This window comes from Protopterus annectens, chromosome 7.part1 (assembly GCF_019279795.1).
Source record: "Protopterus annectens isolate FY-2018-M chromosome 7.part1, PAN1.0, whole genome shotgun sequence".
Lineage (NCBI taxonomy): Eukaryota > Metazoa > Chordata > Ceratodontiformes > Protopteridae > Protopterus > Protopterus annectens.
In genome coordinates, this window is record NC_056740.1 from 453,624,466 (window position 1) to 453,639,177 (window position 14,712).

General features: G+C 35.1%; 2 protein-coding genes across 5 annotated transcripts in view; one reads left to right on the forward strand and one right to left on the reverse strand.

The window, feature by feature from the left end:
- The window catches only part of WDR82 (WD repeat domain 82), a 1,055,709-nt gene extending 1,053,388 nt beyond the window's left edge, over positions 1-2,321 (reverse strand). Inside the window, exon 1 of the mRNA XM_044078920.1 lies at positions 2,029-2,321. Within this exon, the coding sequence (XP_043934855.1) occupies positions 2,029-2,189 (161 nt within the window). The 5' untranslated portion in view covers positions 2,190-2,321. The remainder of the gene's footprint in view (positions 1-2,028) is intronic.
- Positions 2,322-2,364: 43 nt separating this feature from the next.
- Positions 2,365-14,712, forward strand: part of GLYCTK (glycerate kinase) — a 568,453-nt gene continuing 556,105 nt past the window's right edge. For 3 of the 4 annotated variants that reach the window (XM_044078916.1, XM_044078919.1, XM_044078918.1), the window contains exon 1: positions 2,365-2,586. The gene's annotated coding sequence lies outside the window, so the exon portion shown is untranslated. The remainder of the gene's footprint in view (positions 2,587-14,712) is intronic. The other variant, XM_044078917.1, reaches the window with a different exon arrangement.

Sequence of the window (14,712 nt, forward strand, 5' to 3'; positions counted from 1 at the left end):
AAAGTGGTGATTCATCTATTAGGTGCCACTAGTGTCTTATCTTATGTATCTGTATCATGAATTGTAACTTTATGCAATATCTAATGTTCTACTATGTAACGTCAGCTTTTCTCCCCGGGCCTTCACTGAAAATGGGTTCTTGAGCCCAGTGAACCCCCCCCCCCAATCACCAAACTGAAATAAATAAATAGTAGTGATTAAATCCTAGAAGTGTGCGCCTTTGGTAAGAAGTCCCATTTCTCCTCAGGAGGCTGATCTACATAAAATCTTGCAAGGTACTTTATAGTTTGGTACTAAGTTAGGGGTCCTTGTGGGCCACTTCAAGTCTAATTGATGTCCCTCAAGGGTGAACGTTAAACACTGCACCTCATGTTTGTGAGGTAAATGCTTTAACCATTACACCAATCCCTCCTCCCCACAAAACTCTGTCAGAAATAGGACATGAACCCACACCTCTATCTGGATACCACAATTCATGTGATCCTTACACCACTGGGCCATCCCAACATGCTTAATGCCTTTAAATGAATAAATGACCTACTCTACCCTCCAAACCAAATTTCTACACCCCACCACTCCACATTCAACACTACAGCCCCGTTTTAATTAAAAAAAAAAAACACAAATCCAAATTATACATCATGTAAATCCCATAATACAACCAACACCCTTGCAAACAAACTCAACCCTACCATCGGTATATCTGCCAAAAAAAAAGGAATCAACCAAAGCATCTAAACTGCATAATTTCCACAGACATCCAACCGTCTACACCAGTTTGACCTCTTGTAGCACATTCACCATTTGCCACCTTGATCCTGGCATTGCTTTGAAACCATGCACACACCCTTAGCACCCACCTGACACTAGTTTAAAATCTTAACCTTTATTACAGAATGTCTGTTTCACGTCCAATACCCCCTAACTGGCCAGATTTTCGTTGTCAATTGTCTGTTCCTCAACATTTGTGGTTTACTGACAAATCTTCGCGGACTAGAATCAGTAAATAACGAAACTTAAGCTTCTGACGTTGTGTGCGTTTCGGGCTCTTGCCTCCTGACTACTGCCTTTGTCCAGATATCTTGGGCTAAGGTGTATGACCAACTTAAAGTGGCCATACAGCGACACTCAAGCAAGTACACCAATTCCGACATCCAGGTGTGGCTGAACGAACCCTTTATCATGCTAAATATATAGCACTGAATCTTCGATCAACGTGTAAAACTGGCATCTATTCTGTACTACCGATACCCAGTGACATGAACTTTCTGACATGACTAACCACATTACTTTTCACCATCACTATTCACTACCTCTAGACGAACATAACGATTTTTTGTTAATCGAAATACACACAGAAGACCTACCACACACATTTCTTCTTGGGCTACCTAGATGCAGTAGTGACCAGAGACGGGACTAAATAAAAGGATCATAACCTTACTCCTCTGCAATAAGCTGTCAACGCGACTCAGTGGAAACTCTGATCTTTAAATCACATACACCTGGCGAGTGTATAAATAATCCAAAAGCAACCTACTTCCAAGCGAACAATAGAAGATCGCAGCCTAACTCCTCTGCGCTATACTGCAATGCACCCATGTGAAAACAGCCCTTGCACCACAAACTGGAAAGACCAACAGAAATATAAATAGTCCAACACTATTCTAAGATTAGTATACCCCGGAATGACAAAAAGGTTCAACGAGCTGTACTAAAATAACGCACATAACCGTGTTATAAAACTACATAAATATTTGGCTGCAAATCAAGCAGCAATGCATCCACAAGGCTCCTGGTTTCTAATACTAAAAGTGTGTGGGGGGAAAAGTGCCTACTGAAGAAAAGAAAAAGACGCAAGAAATTAGAATTGATGCTATAGCCACTAGCAAACTACTAACTGCTCGAGGCCGAGGCTGTGCACTTCTCGTAGGCCGCAACCCTCCCTACATAAACCAGACGGTAGAGCCACAACATCTGACTATTTGCGCCCGACAACGGACTACCAGTCTCCCGGGAGCCACTCACTTGCCCTCCTGGCAGTCGTACAATACAATGGAATCATCGTCGCTGCTCGAAATAATAGTTTCGCCATTAGGACTGAAGTCGAAACAGTTAATTTTATCCGAGTTCTCCCGGAACACCTTCGCTACGCGGAAACTCCGCAAGACGTTATCCGTCAGCTTCATTGTCTCGGGGAACCGGAGAAACTATTACAAAATCAGTAAGTCTATATCACAGGATGCTGCTAAGCGGCGCCCCGTTCAACTGTCACCTGGGACTGGATTAAACACAATACCCCACCACTCGCATTGTTTTCCGCCACATTGTACTGAGAGAAGGAGGTGGACCGTGCTCCAAAGGAGCAAAGCATTCTGGGATACTGGCGGGAAGGAGGGTTAGGGGCGGGGCTTCCGGCGAAAATCTCAACAGCTGGTTAAAATGCAGGTTATTAAGCAATGTTTCAGGTTGTAGGGTTTTATTTCGTAAGTGGCTTTTATTTCATTATTGTTGTACCCAGTTGTTTAGGATTCTTAGCAAACTTTCATGGTGTAGACTGTGTGTTTGCAAATCTGAGTCCCACTTGTAAGTACCTTTTTGTTACTTATTAGATCTGTTGTACTTTGAACAGGGAGTCTGAGTTAGGAGTCTAGGCGTAGGTGTGTATACGCATCTGAGAACCTTCATTATATGAATGTATAGCTTTCGACCTTCTATCGCCTGTCTGCTCCTGATAAAATGTGTGGTATTTCGGAGGACTGAAGTTACAATGATTTACGTTTGAGTTCCAGACTTCGTATCCTTCTGAAAAATTTATGCTAACACTGATCCTGTTAGTTTAATAACCTTCTAAATTTATAAAAGTAATATGGGGCCTATGTTCCCACATTATTTTAGACTTTGTCCAGGTTTCTTGCTCTAAGTGGTTGAAAGATATGTTAATATATGGAATACTGCTTCTCCTTATCGTGTAATGTATATACGTTATTTTGTTGATGCTTGCATGTTTACTAAGTTTTCACTGTACAACTTTTGTCTCATTTTGTTTTTATGTTTGTAATTGCTTTATATGGTGATGTAGAGTTTTCTGTACAATTGCTTCTGTGCTTAGGTCATGGCAGAAACGTATCTTCAGACTAGCTCAATCTACCCAGTTACCAAAGGGTAAATAAAAGTAACTATTGGCCAAAATGTGGAACACTTACTAGCGACTTCTAAGAAGCTCACAGCAGGGTTAAAACGAGTTCTGTAATACTTATGCAAGTTTTTTTATGAATTAATAAAATGCTGTAATATTTACCATGTTGCTGTGTCTTTCGGCTTTAGGGGTCGCCAGAGCAGAACTCCAGTCCGCTAATGATTGACAGTAGATTTTTACATGCCGAGTTGCCAGCTCTGATGCACAACCTTCAACGAAGGTACACCCATTCATGCATGTCTCCACACAGAAGATGCTTTAGCTGAGAATCGAACAGGACAACGTCTTATTGTGAGGTGGCAACGCTACTGCAGCAGCTATAATATTTGCCATAAGTATTCAAAAACAAATTCTTAATGAATTTGTGACCGACCTTTCTAATGTGTACCAGTGAGCACCATAGTCTTTTTAAGACTGAAAATGAGGAATGTTACTCAAAGTGATGCACTTGAGAGGTGTGTGCATGTATGCTCTCGTGTATTATCTGCTTCTGTATTTTGTTTTGACATTTTTATGAAGTTGCTTGTTTTTCAAATGTGACATAGTGTCAGAAGTAAGCTTTGCAGTACTTTGTGTTAAATATAGAAAAAGTTGGTTTTGTTTATTCTACTCAGTCTTGCTTTTGCTTTATTGTGGTAAAAATTCTCATTCTTTATACCATGACAGAAGGTTTGAGCAAGACTTAGACACATAATACATATTTTTTCAGAAGTCTGTTTTTTTTCCCCCCTAAGTTTAACCAAGAAAATCGGCAAACTAATTTGTTTAAGCATTGAGAGGATTTCATTTTTTCAGGGCTGTCTGGGAGGAAGGGGGTGTCATTAAGGCACCCATGAGGTTGCATGTGTCCTTGCCAGCATCATTTGTTACTTGGCCTAACTCTACCACTTGGGGGGGGGGGGGCATGCATCACAGTGGGAGCCATAATATCTTCCCCTATTCAAATGCATACTCCTCATTGTGAAAATAACATTTTCCACTGCACAGGTGCACACTTCCATGTACTTTCTACCATCAGTGGCCTGATATACCACCACCCCCAGATTGAGGACCCAACGCCTTCCTCTAAAGGACTCCTATGAGCCACAACCAGCTGTCTCCTAGCCTCTAAGACGGGCAGCCCCCTTTCTCCCTATTGGCTCCATCAAACACGTCAGCTGCTAATGGAACTGTGGCTGCCTGGGCTATAGGTGGGGCTTTATCCCTCTGTACTTTCATGCTGTTCAAATTCTTCAGTTTTGGACTAGTGCAGTTGAGTATTCAGCCCCAAATGTCTAGGAGCTGGTAATCCTGGATTCAGCATTTATAGAGATATATTTTACTACAAGCAGCCTTTGGGATAATACAGGGACTATTTCGTGCCTTATTTCTACATATAGTAGATGAAGAAGCTCTTAAGGGCATCTAGCACTTTTTTTAGAAGAAGACAAAGCTAAAAAAAATAGCACTAGTTAAAAACATACAAGCTAGCTAAAGAGTTTATGTAAGACTTTTTTTTTTTTTTTTTTTTTTACCAGCGTTGAAGGAGTCTAAGAAAATATTGATGCCTGTGTCACTGATCTAAGACCAAGGTCACATGAACTGCAAATCTGGTCAACAATGACTTCCAGGCAGGTATAGCAGAGTCTATGGTATAACACACAAGCTGTCAAGTGTGCAGCTGAAAAACAAGATTTGGGGCTGAGACTGTACAAGAAAATTAAGTGAAAACAAACCCTAAAAGTAGTGAAAAGAAATGGAAGATTGGAGATGACTGACTGGTATTCGTGACGAGGTATACTAACAAGCAGCTACGTCTGGTATACATGACGTGGCTGCAGGTGTCATAAGGCAAAATGTAATAAAAATATAATTTTTAAAAATGTGGAGTACGTCAGCATCTTGAAAGTATTTAATAATGTTTTTTCTAAACAGCAAAACCTTAAATTCAGCAGCAAAATAATATGTTGTGGAATCAAATGTGCAAACAAAGGCAGAAATGGTACACTACAGCAGAAGTACAGTTTATGGATGCTGTATAAGATAAATAGAATTGAAGAATTCAAAAATCATTTCGATGATGGACTGTATATTAGTAAAGTTTTGAATGGCAGCAAGGTCAATTTTCAAGAAGGCTAAATAGAGAGAGAAATGATGGATGAGCTGCAAAATTGTCCTGCCTTGTATTAAACACTAGAACAGAATAATAATATAAAGGCTACGTGTACATTCAGAATGTTATCTGTCCGCTATAAGCTAAGTTTGCTACATGCCACTGTGATATTCTGGGTACAAATTAAAGCCACTGCGACTGGCATGGTTAAGCTGTGTATACAAAAAGTAAAATACATAAGCAGCTGTTTCAGGCTGTAGTTCTGCCAATGCAGTTAACCATCATTACATTGTTATTTGGTTGCTTTGTCACTGTTGGCATGATTAAGATTACAGTGGCTTTTCACTTGGATTTTTGTTTTTAATTTGTACTTTTGTTGACCAGATTAGTCCTGCTAGGCCAGTGTCCTCTTTCAGGGGAAACCTGAGGTGGTGTTCATATTGATTAGTGGAAATTTGGGCTGGGCACCAGGGAACTTCAGCTTCTTGGTTATGGCACTTGTGGTGCGTAAGGTTAACGAGTGTGAGCATCTGTTCCATTCCTAGCGTGTATGTGGCTGGGAGAATGGCGTGCAAAGATGGTGACAGAAGGAAGTGGAGCTAAGGTGAATGCTGGTTCTGCAGAGATGTTTTCTTCAGTGAGAGAATAAAATGTTTTATAGGCTGTTTAAAAAAGAAGATTGCGGACATCTTCCAAAAAGAGTTGTTTGAAGGGCTGAAGACAGAAAAAGTTATAATTGCAACCCTCCAGTCAGGAGTGCTGCAGGATGATGTATTAGAAAAAAATTATCGAACGAAAATGAACAGTAGACAGGAAAGGAAGTTTTATGGGGTAAAATAATGGAGAAGCTGAGCAGCAGAAAAGAAAAGAAGAAATAGTTTGTGGAAATAGTAGGGCCCCAAAAAAGAAGCTGAGAAGGAGAATAAGGGAAATGAAGAGGCATGTAGTGAGAATTCAATGTAAGCAAGCAGTCAAGTTGAATAGGTATGAACTTTGGGACAAGATATCTGACCTTAGGTGTAAAGGCACAGGAGCTAAGTGCATATATTCTAATATAGACGTACTGTGACCTTTTTTTGAGACTGCTGAAACATTAGAAATGTTCTTAACTGTGGAGACAAAAATATATTAATCTGTTGAATAATTATGTGGTTAAGACATTTTTTCAAGAAATGCAGAAAAAAATCAATATACAGTTTCAAACAGTAATTGAAAGACAGGCTGCTAAAAAATCTTTACTTATTTTGTAATGAAGTAAATACATTTCAAAAGTTCATGATACATGAGACTTTGCACAGGTGCTTGGAATTAATCTGATCTTGAAAACAGAAAATGGTAATTTTACATATTCCAACTATAATGTTGATGGGAATAGAGCTGTTAAATATTGGACAACTGAATATATTTTTTTGTGGGGAAACAGGGACATTTTATGAATAACTGTGATTAAAAAGGGATGTTATTTATGTGGGAAAGTTGGTCTTAATGCAAAATGCTGTAAAGAAATGTGTTATAAATGTAAGCAAACTGGGCATGTGTGGATGGATTATGAGAGAGCGGGGTTAGAATGTGAAACTGAACAACAAAATAGAAAGGAAAGTGAAATAAATATAATTAGAGGAACAGCAAATAGAATGAGAAAGTAGTGAGGTACAGTGACAAAGTTTAGATGTTTAGATAATATGCAAAAAAAAGTAGGGAGAAATGGAAAGTGGTACAGAGCTCCGTGATAAAGAAGATATACACTGGAAAGTAGTTAAAATATACAATTGGAAAAAGTTAATGATAGGGCTAAGAAAATTCCAGGAGTTGGAAATAAAAGCTAAGAAGAAAATTGATAATCATAATTTTCGGAAGAATAGCAAGAAGGGTAACAATTAATCTTAGAATACTATTAATAAATGTTAATAATAAAACTTAGGAGAATTGGAATAATAGAGTGGTGTAATAAGCGTGATGTGGATAAAATGGCATTAGAAAATATGAGTATTTCGAATAAAGAGGAAAGAGAACAAACAAACACCATGGATGAGTGGTATAATGTAGAATTTGGGATGTGAAAGTTGTTCAGGAATTGCTGTATTAATATAGAAAGGGGATAAAAAATAGATTATATGCTAGTTAAGTTAGGTAGGCTGATGGTGGTAGATTTTAAATGGGGAAAATGTGTATAGAATAATGGCAATATATCCTTATGTGTTATACAAAAAAGAAAGCAATTATTTTCTGATATACTAAATTGTAGTAAATATGGATATTATAGTAACACAAGATTTTAATTTGTAATCTAATAAGAAAATATAAGACTGATAAAGTAATGGAAGAAATAATGTGGTAATCTAAAACTATGGGATTTAAGTAAACCTATCTGAGGAAGAGTTCGGACAGAGAGAGAGATTATTTTATGTTGTCAAAGTCTATAAGAGTTATCATAGAACAAGTAGAGATGAGTTTTTCAGATCATGTGGCAGTATAGATGGAGATTATTAGAATAGAGAGGGGAATTAAGATGATTGAAAGAATAAAACAAGGATGGTTAGGAAGACAATACAATTATGGAAGGATCATTTAACAATGAGATTTTTCTTATAAGAATTGGACAGAATGGTGATTACATTTAAAGAAAAGTATGAAAATATGTATTGTGTATGGGAGAATGAAAGAAAAGATAAGAATGAACATGGGAAATGTCAGAGGGATGTTCTAAACTGTTTAGAGAGGAAATAAAGCAATTATTTTAACAGCAAAGAAGAAATTTATTAGAAAAAGCAAGATAAAATTAAAAAATTATTACATAGACAAAATACTTTTACAGGGAAAGAAAGAATTATCACCATATTTGAGTACTAAACACAAAGGAGTGTGGTGTAAAGAGGGAAACTAAAAGTAATGGGTGAATTGAAAATGAGCAGTCTGAAATAATGGATGTTGTAGTTATGAACTTCAAGGAAATGGTAAAGGGAAAAGGGCTAAAATAGAAAAGTTCATGGAAGATTAAATGGTTTTCAGAAGAAATAATCAAATAATTGCAACAGATTACAGTGGCAGAAATAGAATGTCATTTAAAAGTGTAGATACAGCTGCTGGATGGATGGTACAGGTTATCAAATGTATGCAAAGTTAATGTTTGGGAGAAAAGAACACTTAAAAGACGTTTAATGAATGGTTAAATAATGGGATAATTTATAAAGAAATATGTGAAGGGGTGATGAGATTTATATGGATGAAAGAGAAGGAAGAAATAAGAAATTGGAGGCCTATAATGTTGAATAATTGTGATATAAATTGTTTATGAAAGTAATACCAGAAATTAGAAGGTAAATTGCATTATATAATAGAAAATGTATGTATAGGGTCAGAGAAAAAGGAATTCAGAAAGTATTAATGATACTTGGATAAATAGTAGATGATATTAAAGATCAAGCAGAACTAAAATTAATGGTGGCTGACATAAAAAAATGGTTCAGTAGAGCGTAATAGTCTATGGCAGTTAAAATAATGTAATTTTAGTATAAATTAAGAAAAATATGCAAAACCATATATGAAAATATTAATATTAAATGTCAAATGGTTGGTTTAGTGAACTGGATAAGAGTAAATATATTCAAGAAATGGATAAATATGCCATTGTTATGTCTTGTGCTGATATAGTGAAAAATGGAAAAAGTAATTAGGAATGTGTTTTAATAGGTTATAAGAGATTGAAATAAAAATGTAAAGGTATAGGAGATGATAAGAACTGGGAGTAACACTGAATTTGGAGGGTATGATATAATGAAGCAATAGGAGAACATGTTGAGAGAGTTTAAAGAACTTTTATGTGGAGTAGGTATAGATTGTCATTAAATAAAAAGTACACCTAATAAATACAATATGGATGTGAAAAATTTCTAGCCAATGTATATATGTTCCCAAAAGATAAGGGGAAGCAATTTATTGAAAATATTTTTCAGTTTATCTGGGGTCTAGATTAAATCCAGTTAAGAGAGGAGTGTTGTACAAGGATAAAGGGGGTTTGGGCTTATTGAATTTGATAGTTTATGAAGCATTTTTAAATGTATATAAGGTTATGAGATGCATAAGTGGAAAAGAGAGTTGGTAGTAAATGTATTTCAAAATATATAAAAAATAATGGGATGTAATTTAAAATGGGGAATAACCCAGTGATGAAAATCGAACGGAAATGCTTATTAGTTGAGCGCTTTCCTTGTCAAAAAGAGGACTTCTTCAGAATAAACTTAAAATCAGTTAACAGACTTAAATACATAGTAATGCTAGTCACTTGACTAACACCAATAAACATCTTAAAAAAATTCCATTAAGTAATTCGATATCTTCGGATATCACAGTTAGTAAAGATATGGTTAATCAGTCTTTTATTTCTAACATTTATTCCTAGTTTGTCATCATGTAATTAAAACAAGTAAAAGAGAAAATGAATGGAAAGATGAAGAGTGCCAAGATAAAATAAAAATGTGGAAATTAAGATTAGGTAAAGTTGGTGATAATGGGAAAAGTTGGTACAAGAATATTATGAGGCAAAATTATTGTGTAAATCCTTGGCAACATTTAACAGAAGAAAAAAAAATAAAGCTATAAACAAAGGAATGAATGGTGTATGAGGAATGATTTATCAAGATTTTTTTATGAGCATTATAGATCATTAATTTACCTGTTCAAGGAAGCATGAGTTTGGATTGTGGGAATTGGAGGCAACAGAACATGTTTTTAACATGTAAAAGAGTTGAATTTTATGGGGAAAAAAATAAAAACTAGTTAAAGAATTGCAAAATTATAAACAAATATGAGTATGATTATGTTTTTATAGTCAGTGTAGTAATGAATATGTTAAGGATATGAATGTAATATTTGGTATGATTTGGAAGATCTAGAATGAAACTTGAATTAGGTTATGTTTAATGGAAAATGGATTTTACAGAATATTAATACAGTTTTGGAAAAAGAGTGGGTGACTGTATGAAATAATTTTCTTTTGAGAGTTAAAGTATGAGGTGTTATTTTTTTGTAAATATGTAAATGTATGTAATTAAGTTGTAAATAAAAAAATTTCCTACTTTTTTTTTTTTTTTTAAGCATAAGGACGCTCCAGAAGGTGAAGCAGTGTGTGGTTTGGAAAAAGCAGATCAAAAGGTGACTGAATTGGAAAGGAGGGAATTATTGTAACAGAACCAAAAGGCACAACCCAAATATGTGAATGGATGCGAGTTCCAGTCGCCCAAGGTGATACTCACAGCCAAATGAACGGATAACAATGTCCAAATAGGCAAGACAATGTCCAAAATAGCAAATAGTACTCAGGATATGACCAAAAATGTTCCACAATTTATTAAACACGATCACAAACACAGTGAACTGCCATGAGCAGCTCCAAAGCTAAAAACACGATCTACCTAGGTTTCGTCCGTATAACACAGACTTCTTCAGAATAATATGTTTCTCAGTTTAGCCACTTATATGCACGTAAATACCAATTATTGTTCCTCAATAAAACAAACAGTTAAACAAAACATTAAGCAATAAACAGCTGAATGACAATCATTCATGCATTTCCTTGTTCTCATAATGCACGTAAAATTATATTTCACATCCCAAATGTAAGTCATTGTATATTGATTGCTACTGCAAGACCAACCAAAGACGTTATGTAGATATATAAATATGTAATACTAAAATTAAAATGAAATAAAATAAATATTTATTTAACATTTGTTTACCAGGAAAGTCCGACTTGGAACAAAGCCAGTTTTCAGCAGAGGCCCAGAAAAAAAATGCCTCAGACGCATGTCTTTGTAATGTGGGAGGAAACCGGAGCATCCAGAGGGAACCCAAATGAATGCAGGAAGGACATACAGACTCCACACAGAAGGCACCCCACCCAAGAATTGAATTGGGGAACCTCTTGTGCGGCAACAACACTACCGCTGTACCGTCAATATAAAAATATAGTTTTGCCTTTGGGAGTTAGCATAAAAAAAAACATAAGAGCATTGATACATTTTGGGCACAGAGGACTTTTATGAAGTGACTTTTGAAACATTTGGTTTATCAGAAAAAAAATAATGTTTGAGGATAGGAAGAAAACAAGACTGAACCATGGAAGGACTATATTATTTGAATTTTGAATTGCAGCTTTAAAAAAATGTATGTACAATTCAGAGCAGTCAGCACTGGCTTTGTTGAAATAAACTCCTTGTTCATATTTGTAAGGATGTGCTTGATACAAATATGTGTTTAATGAAAGAAATGTGTGGACTGGAAGTGGGAAGTGTTAGTAACATTAAATGTGATGGAAGGATGTAACATATTTAAAATGTAATAAATGTTAATGGAAAGAGAGGGACTGTCATACTTGGGCCTACCAAAGGCCTGTGTTTTGTGGACATGAAACACATTTAGTACCAGACTGAAGAGAGAGGACATAGAGCTTAAAGTTGTGAACATAAGTGTAGTAAATGCAGTATTCAGAGGTGTTCATTGTTTAATTGCTCTGTGTTACAGGACAAAATAATAGCTGAAGAAAATACTGATAACTGTAGCAAAGAGGATGAGGCAGATAGTTTTGTGGAAGGAAAATGTAAAAGAAGAACATATACCAGCTTCAGAACACATTTGAGTTAAATATTGGGAAATGGATATTATTCAGGAATAAAATAGGAGATGAAGGAGAAGATGGGGAGTTTGACACAGAAGCCCAAAAAACAAAACAATGGAAAGTCAGTAGGAGAAAGGGTATGAACAAGGAAAAGCAAAATAAAAGCTGGAAAAAAGCAAAGAAAATAATGGGATGATGTAAAGATACTAAGTGTTAATGTGAACAGTATTACAAATTATATTGAGGGCTAATGGTAATGGAGTGGTGTAAGAGAGAAAGGAATTATGGGAAGAACATGTGACAATGGGGTAGTTTTATGAACATTGGTCTGTATGGTGGTTAGTTTGCAACGAAAAGTATAAGTCAGCTTTTAATGGTAGAAAGAATGAAAAATAAGAATAATAAAACAATATAACAAAATAGTGTAAGTGCTTCAAGTAGAAAAAAAGAAACCGAATAAGAAAGATGAAAAGAAAGTTTTAAGACAAAGTTTAAAATCTGTTATTTAGGTCACTATTTTTTCTTGAAAGGTAAGAAAGAAAAGATTTCATTTTGTTTAGGAAAGCAAGTGAGAATAGAAGAAAGAAAATACATCCATTATTTGACAGAGTGTGGTGTAAGAAATAATCAGAAAGAAATAATGAAAATATTTGTAGATAAAAATATATGAAAAGGGAAATGTTGAGAAACCTGAATGCTTTAAAAAGTCTGAAGGCACTAAGGCAAAAACTGGAAAAGGAGATTACTATGGAAGAAATGCAGGAAGTAGTAAAAGAAGGGAGAGAGTCTTAACTAATCCTGGTGCTAAGATTTACAAGTGAATGGAGATGGGAGCCAGCATGGTTTTCTGTAAAGTATTCAATGAACGGTCAGATGAAAGGGATAGTGCATGAATAAATATGTAGTGAGGGATGATTAAAATTTTTATGAAAAAAAAAGATGAAAGGAAAGATAAGAAAATAGAGAACTATAAATTTAGGGAATACTAATTATAAAAATTTATGCAAATGTAGGAACTTGTGTGTTTGGTGTAGAAAAATAGAAGTAAAGAAAGTAGTAAAGTATAATTGCAGGAAAAGAAGTGAGACAAGATTGGGTATTTGTGATATAGAGAGGTAATTTCACAAGATAAGATGTGAGGCGATGTAGGGGAATTTTGGAAACATATGGAATAAGTAAGAAAATAGTGGAAGTTAACTTGCTATGAAACTTCATGGGTGAAAATAATGGTAAATGGCTCAATGGGGAAAACTATCAGGGGAAGAAAGGGGGTTAAGCAGGGGTGTCCCTTAATTATGTGATTTTTTTGTTCTAGTAATGAATGCAATTATTCAAACTTGTATTTCAGAAATGGATGAAGTACGTTGGAAGATGGGAAAGGAAACTGAGATACCAGTATGTTTTGTTTTATGCAGGTGATTTGGTTATTATAGTAACAAAAACAGAGGGTGGATGAATTAAAGTGTTATAAGATTTGAAAGGGATGGGAGGGGTGGCCTAATGGTTAAGATGTTTACCTTACAAACACAAAGTGCAGGGTTTGAGTCTCTCTGGATAATTGGCTAGGCTTAAAATGGCTCGCAAGGGCAGCTAGCTTAGTACTAACCTATGAAAAGTGGATTTAAGATTGCATAAAGGAAAAGGGGTGTTAGAGAAATAGAGAAGATGAATGTATTTTTATAAGAGGTAAAATATTACTATATTAGGAGTTAAGTTTAGGGAATAGGAAAACATACTGAATCAGTGGAAAGTGAAATTGGAAGAAATAAAAGCAAAATACTTGCATGATGGAAATGTTTTAATTTATTATACAATAAAAAGATGTTCATGTTAAATGCATATGTTTTGGGGAAACTTGCTTATGTTGGCGAGTTTATATGTTTCCAGTTAAAATGGTAAAGGGAATACTAGAAATATATAATCTAAGATATAAGTGAGTTAGGTCTGAAAATTCCATTTTTTAACATCAGTGCACCTGTTTTGGGTTATTAATATTGTGAAAAACAGGGAGAATAAAATGGTTATACAGGATGTAGAAAGAAGTGATGAAAAAGAGATTATGGAAAGAAAGGAATATGCAGTTATGGAAATAAAAAAAAAATGATGGATGTAGTGAGAAAAAGAATGAGTGGTATGAAAAAATCTGCAGGACTTTTTTTCTTTTATATCCATAGAATAATTTATCAGGTAATTTTAGAAATGCAATAAAGCAAAGAAGGAAAAGGTTTGAAGATTTTTGTGGAGTTGGGGACTTTTTGTGGATAATTTTGTTAAACAAGTTACCTGTTAAGGGGAAACATGAAATATAAAGGAATGGAATAAAGAATGTGCTATGATTACAAGGGAAAGTAAACTGCAAAATATTGATTTTTAGAAAGTAAAATGAATAAGTCTTTTTGGGGTAAGTTTAAAATGTATATAGTTGGGAAGGTCTGGGGGAAATTAATGTGGAAATGATACTGCATGATAAATATGGAAAAGGAAGGTGGAGACTGAAAAATGGGATAAAATATTTGTAACAGTCTGGGTATTGTGGAAAAGGTGTGAATGCCTATTGTATAATAAAAATAAAAGAGATGGATATATTTGCAGAAATAAGGAAATGATTGTGGAAAAAGCATTGGGGAGGATAGATGAAAATTAAGAAATGCATTGTATTACAGATGAAGAAATTATAAAAATTGGATATGGGGCTTCAAAATATGTAAGTAATGTATATATAAATAAATCATCCCTTTAGTCTTTTTGAGGAAAAGAAATGAAGCACTCCTTGGAACTGCTAGGTGGTACAAGAGGGCTGCTACTGCA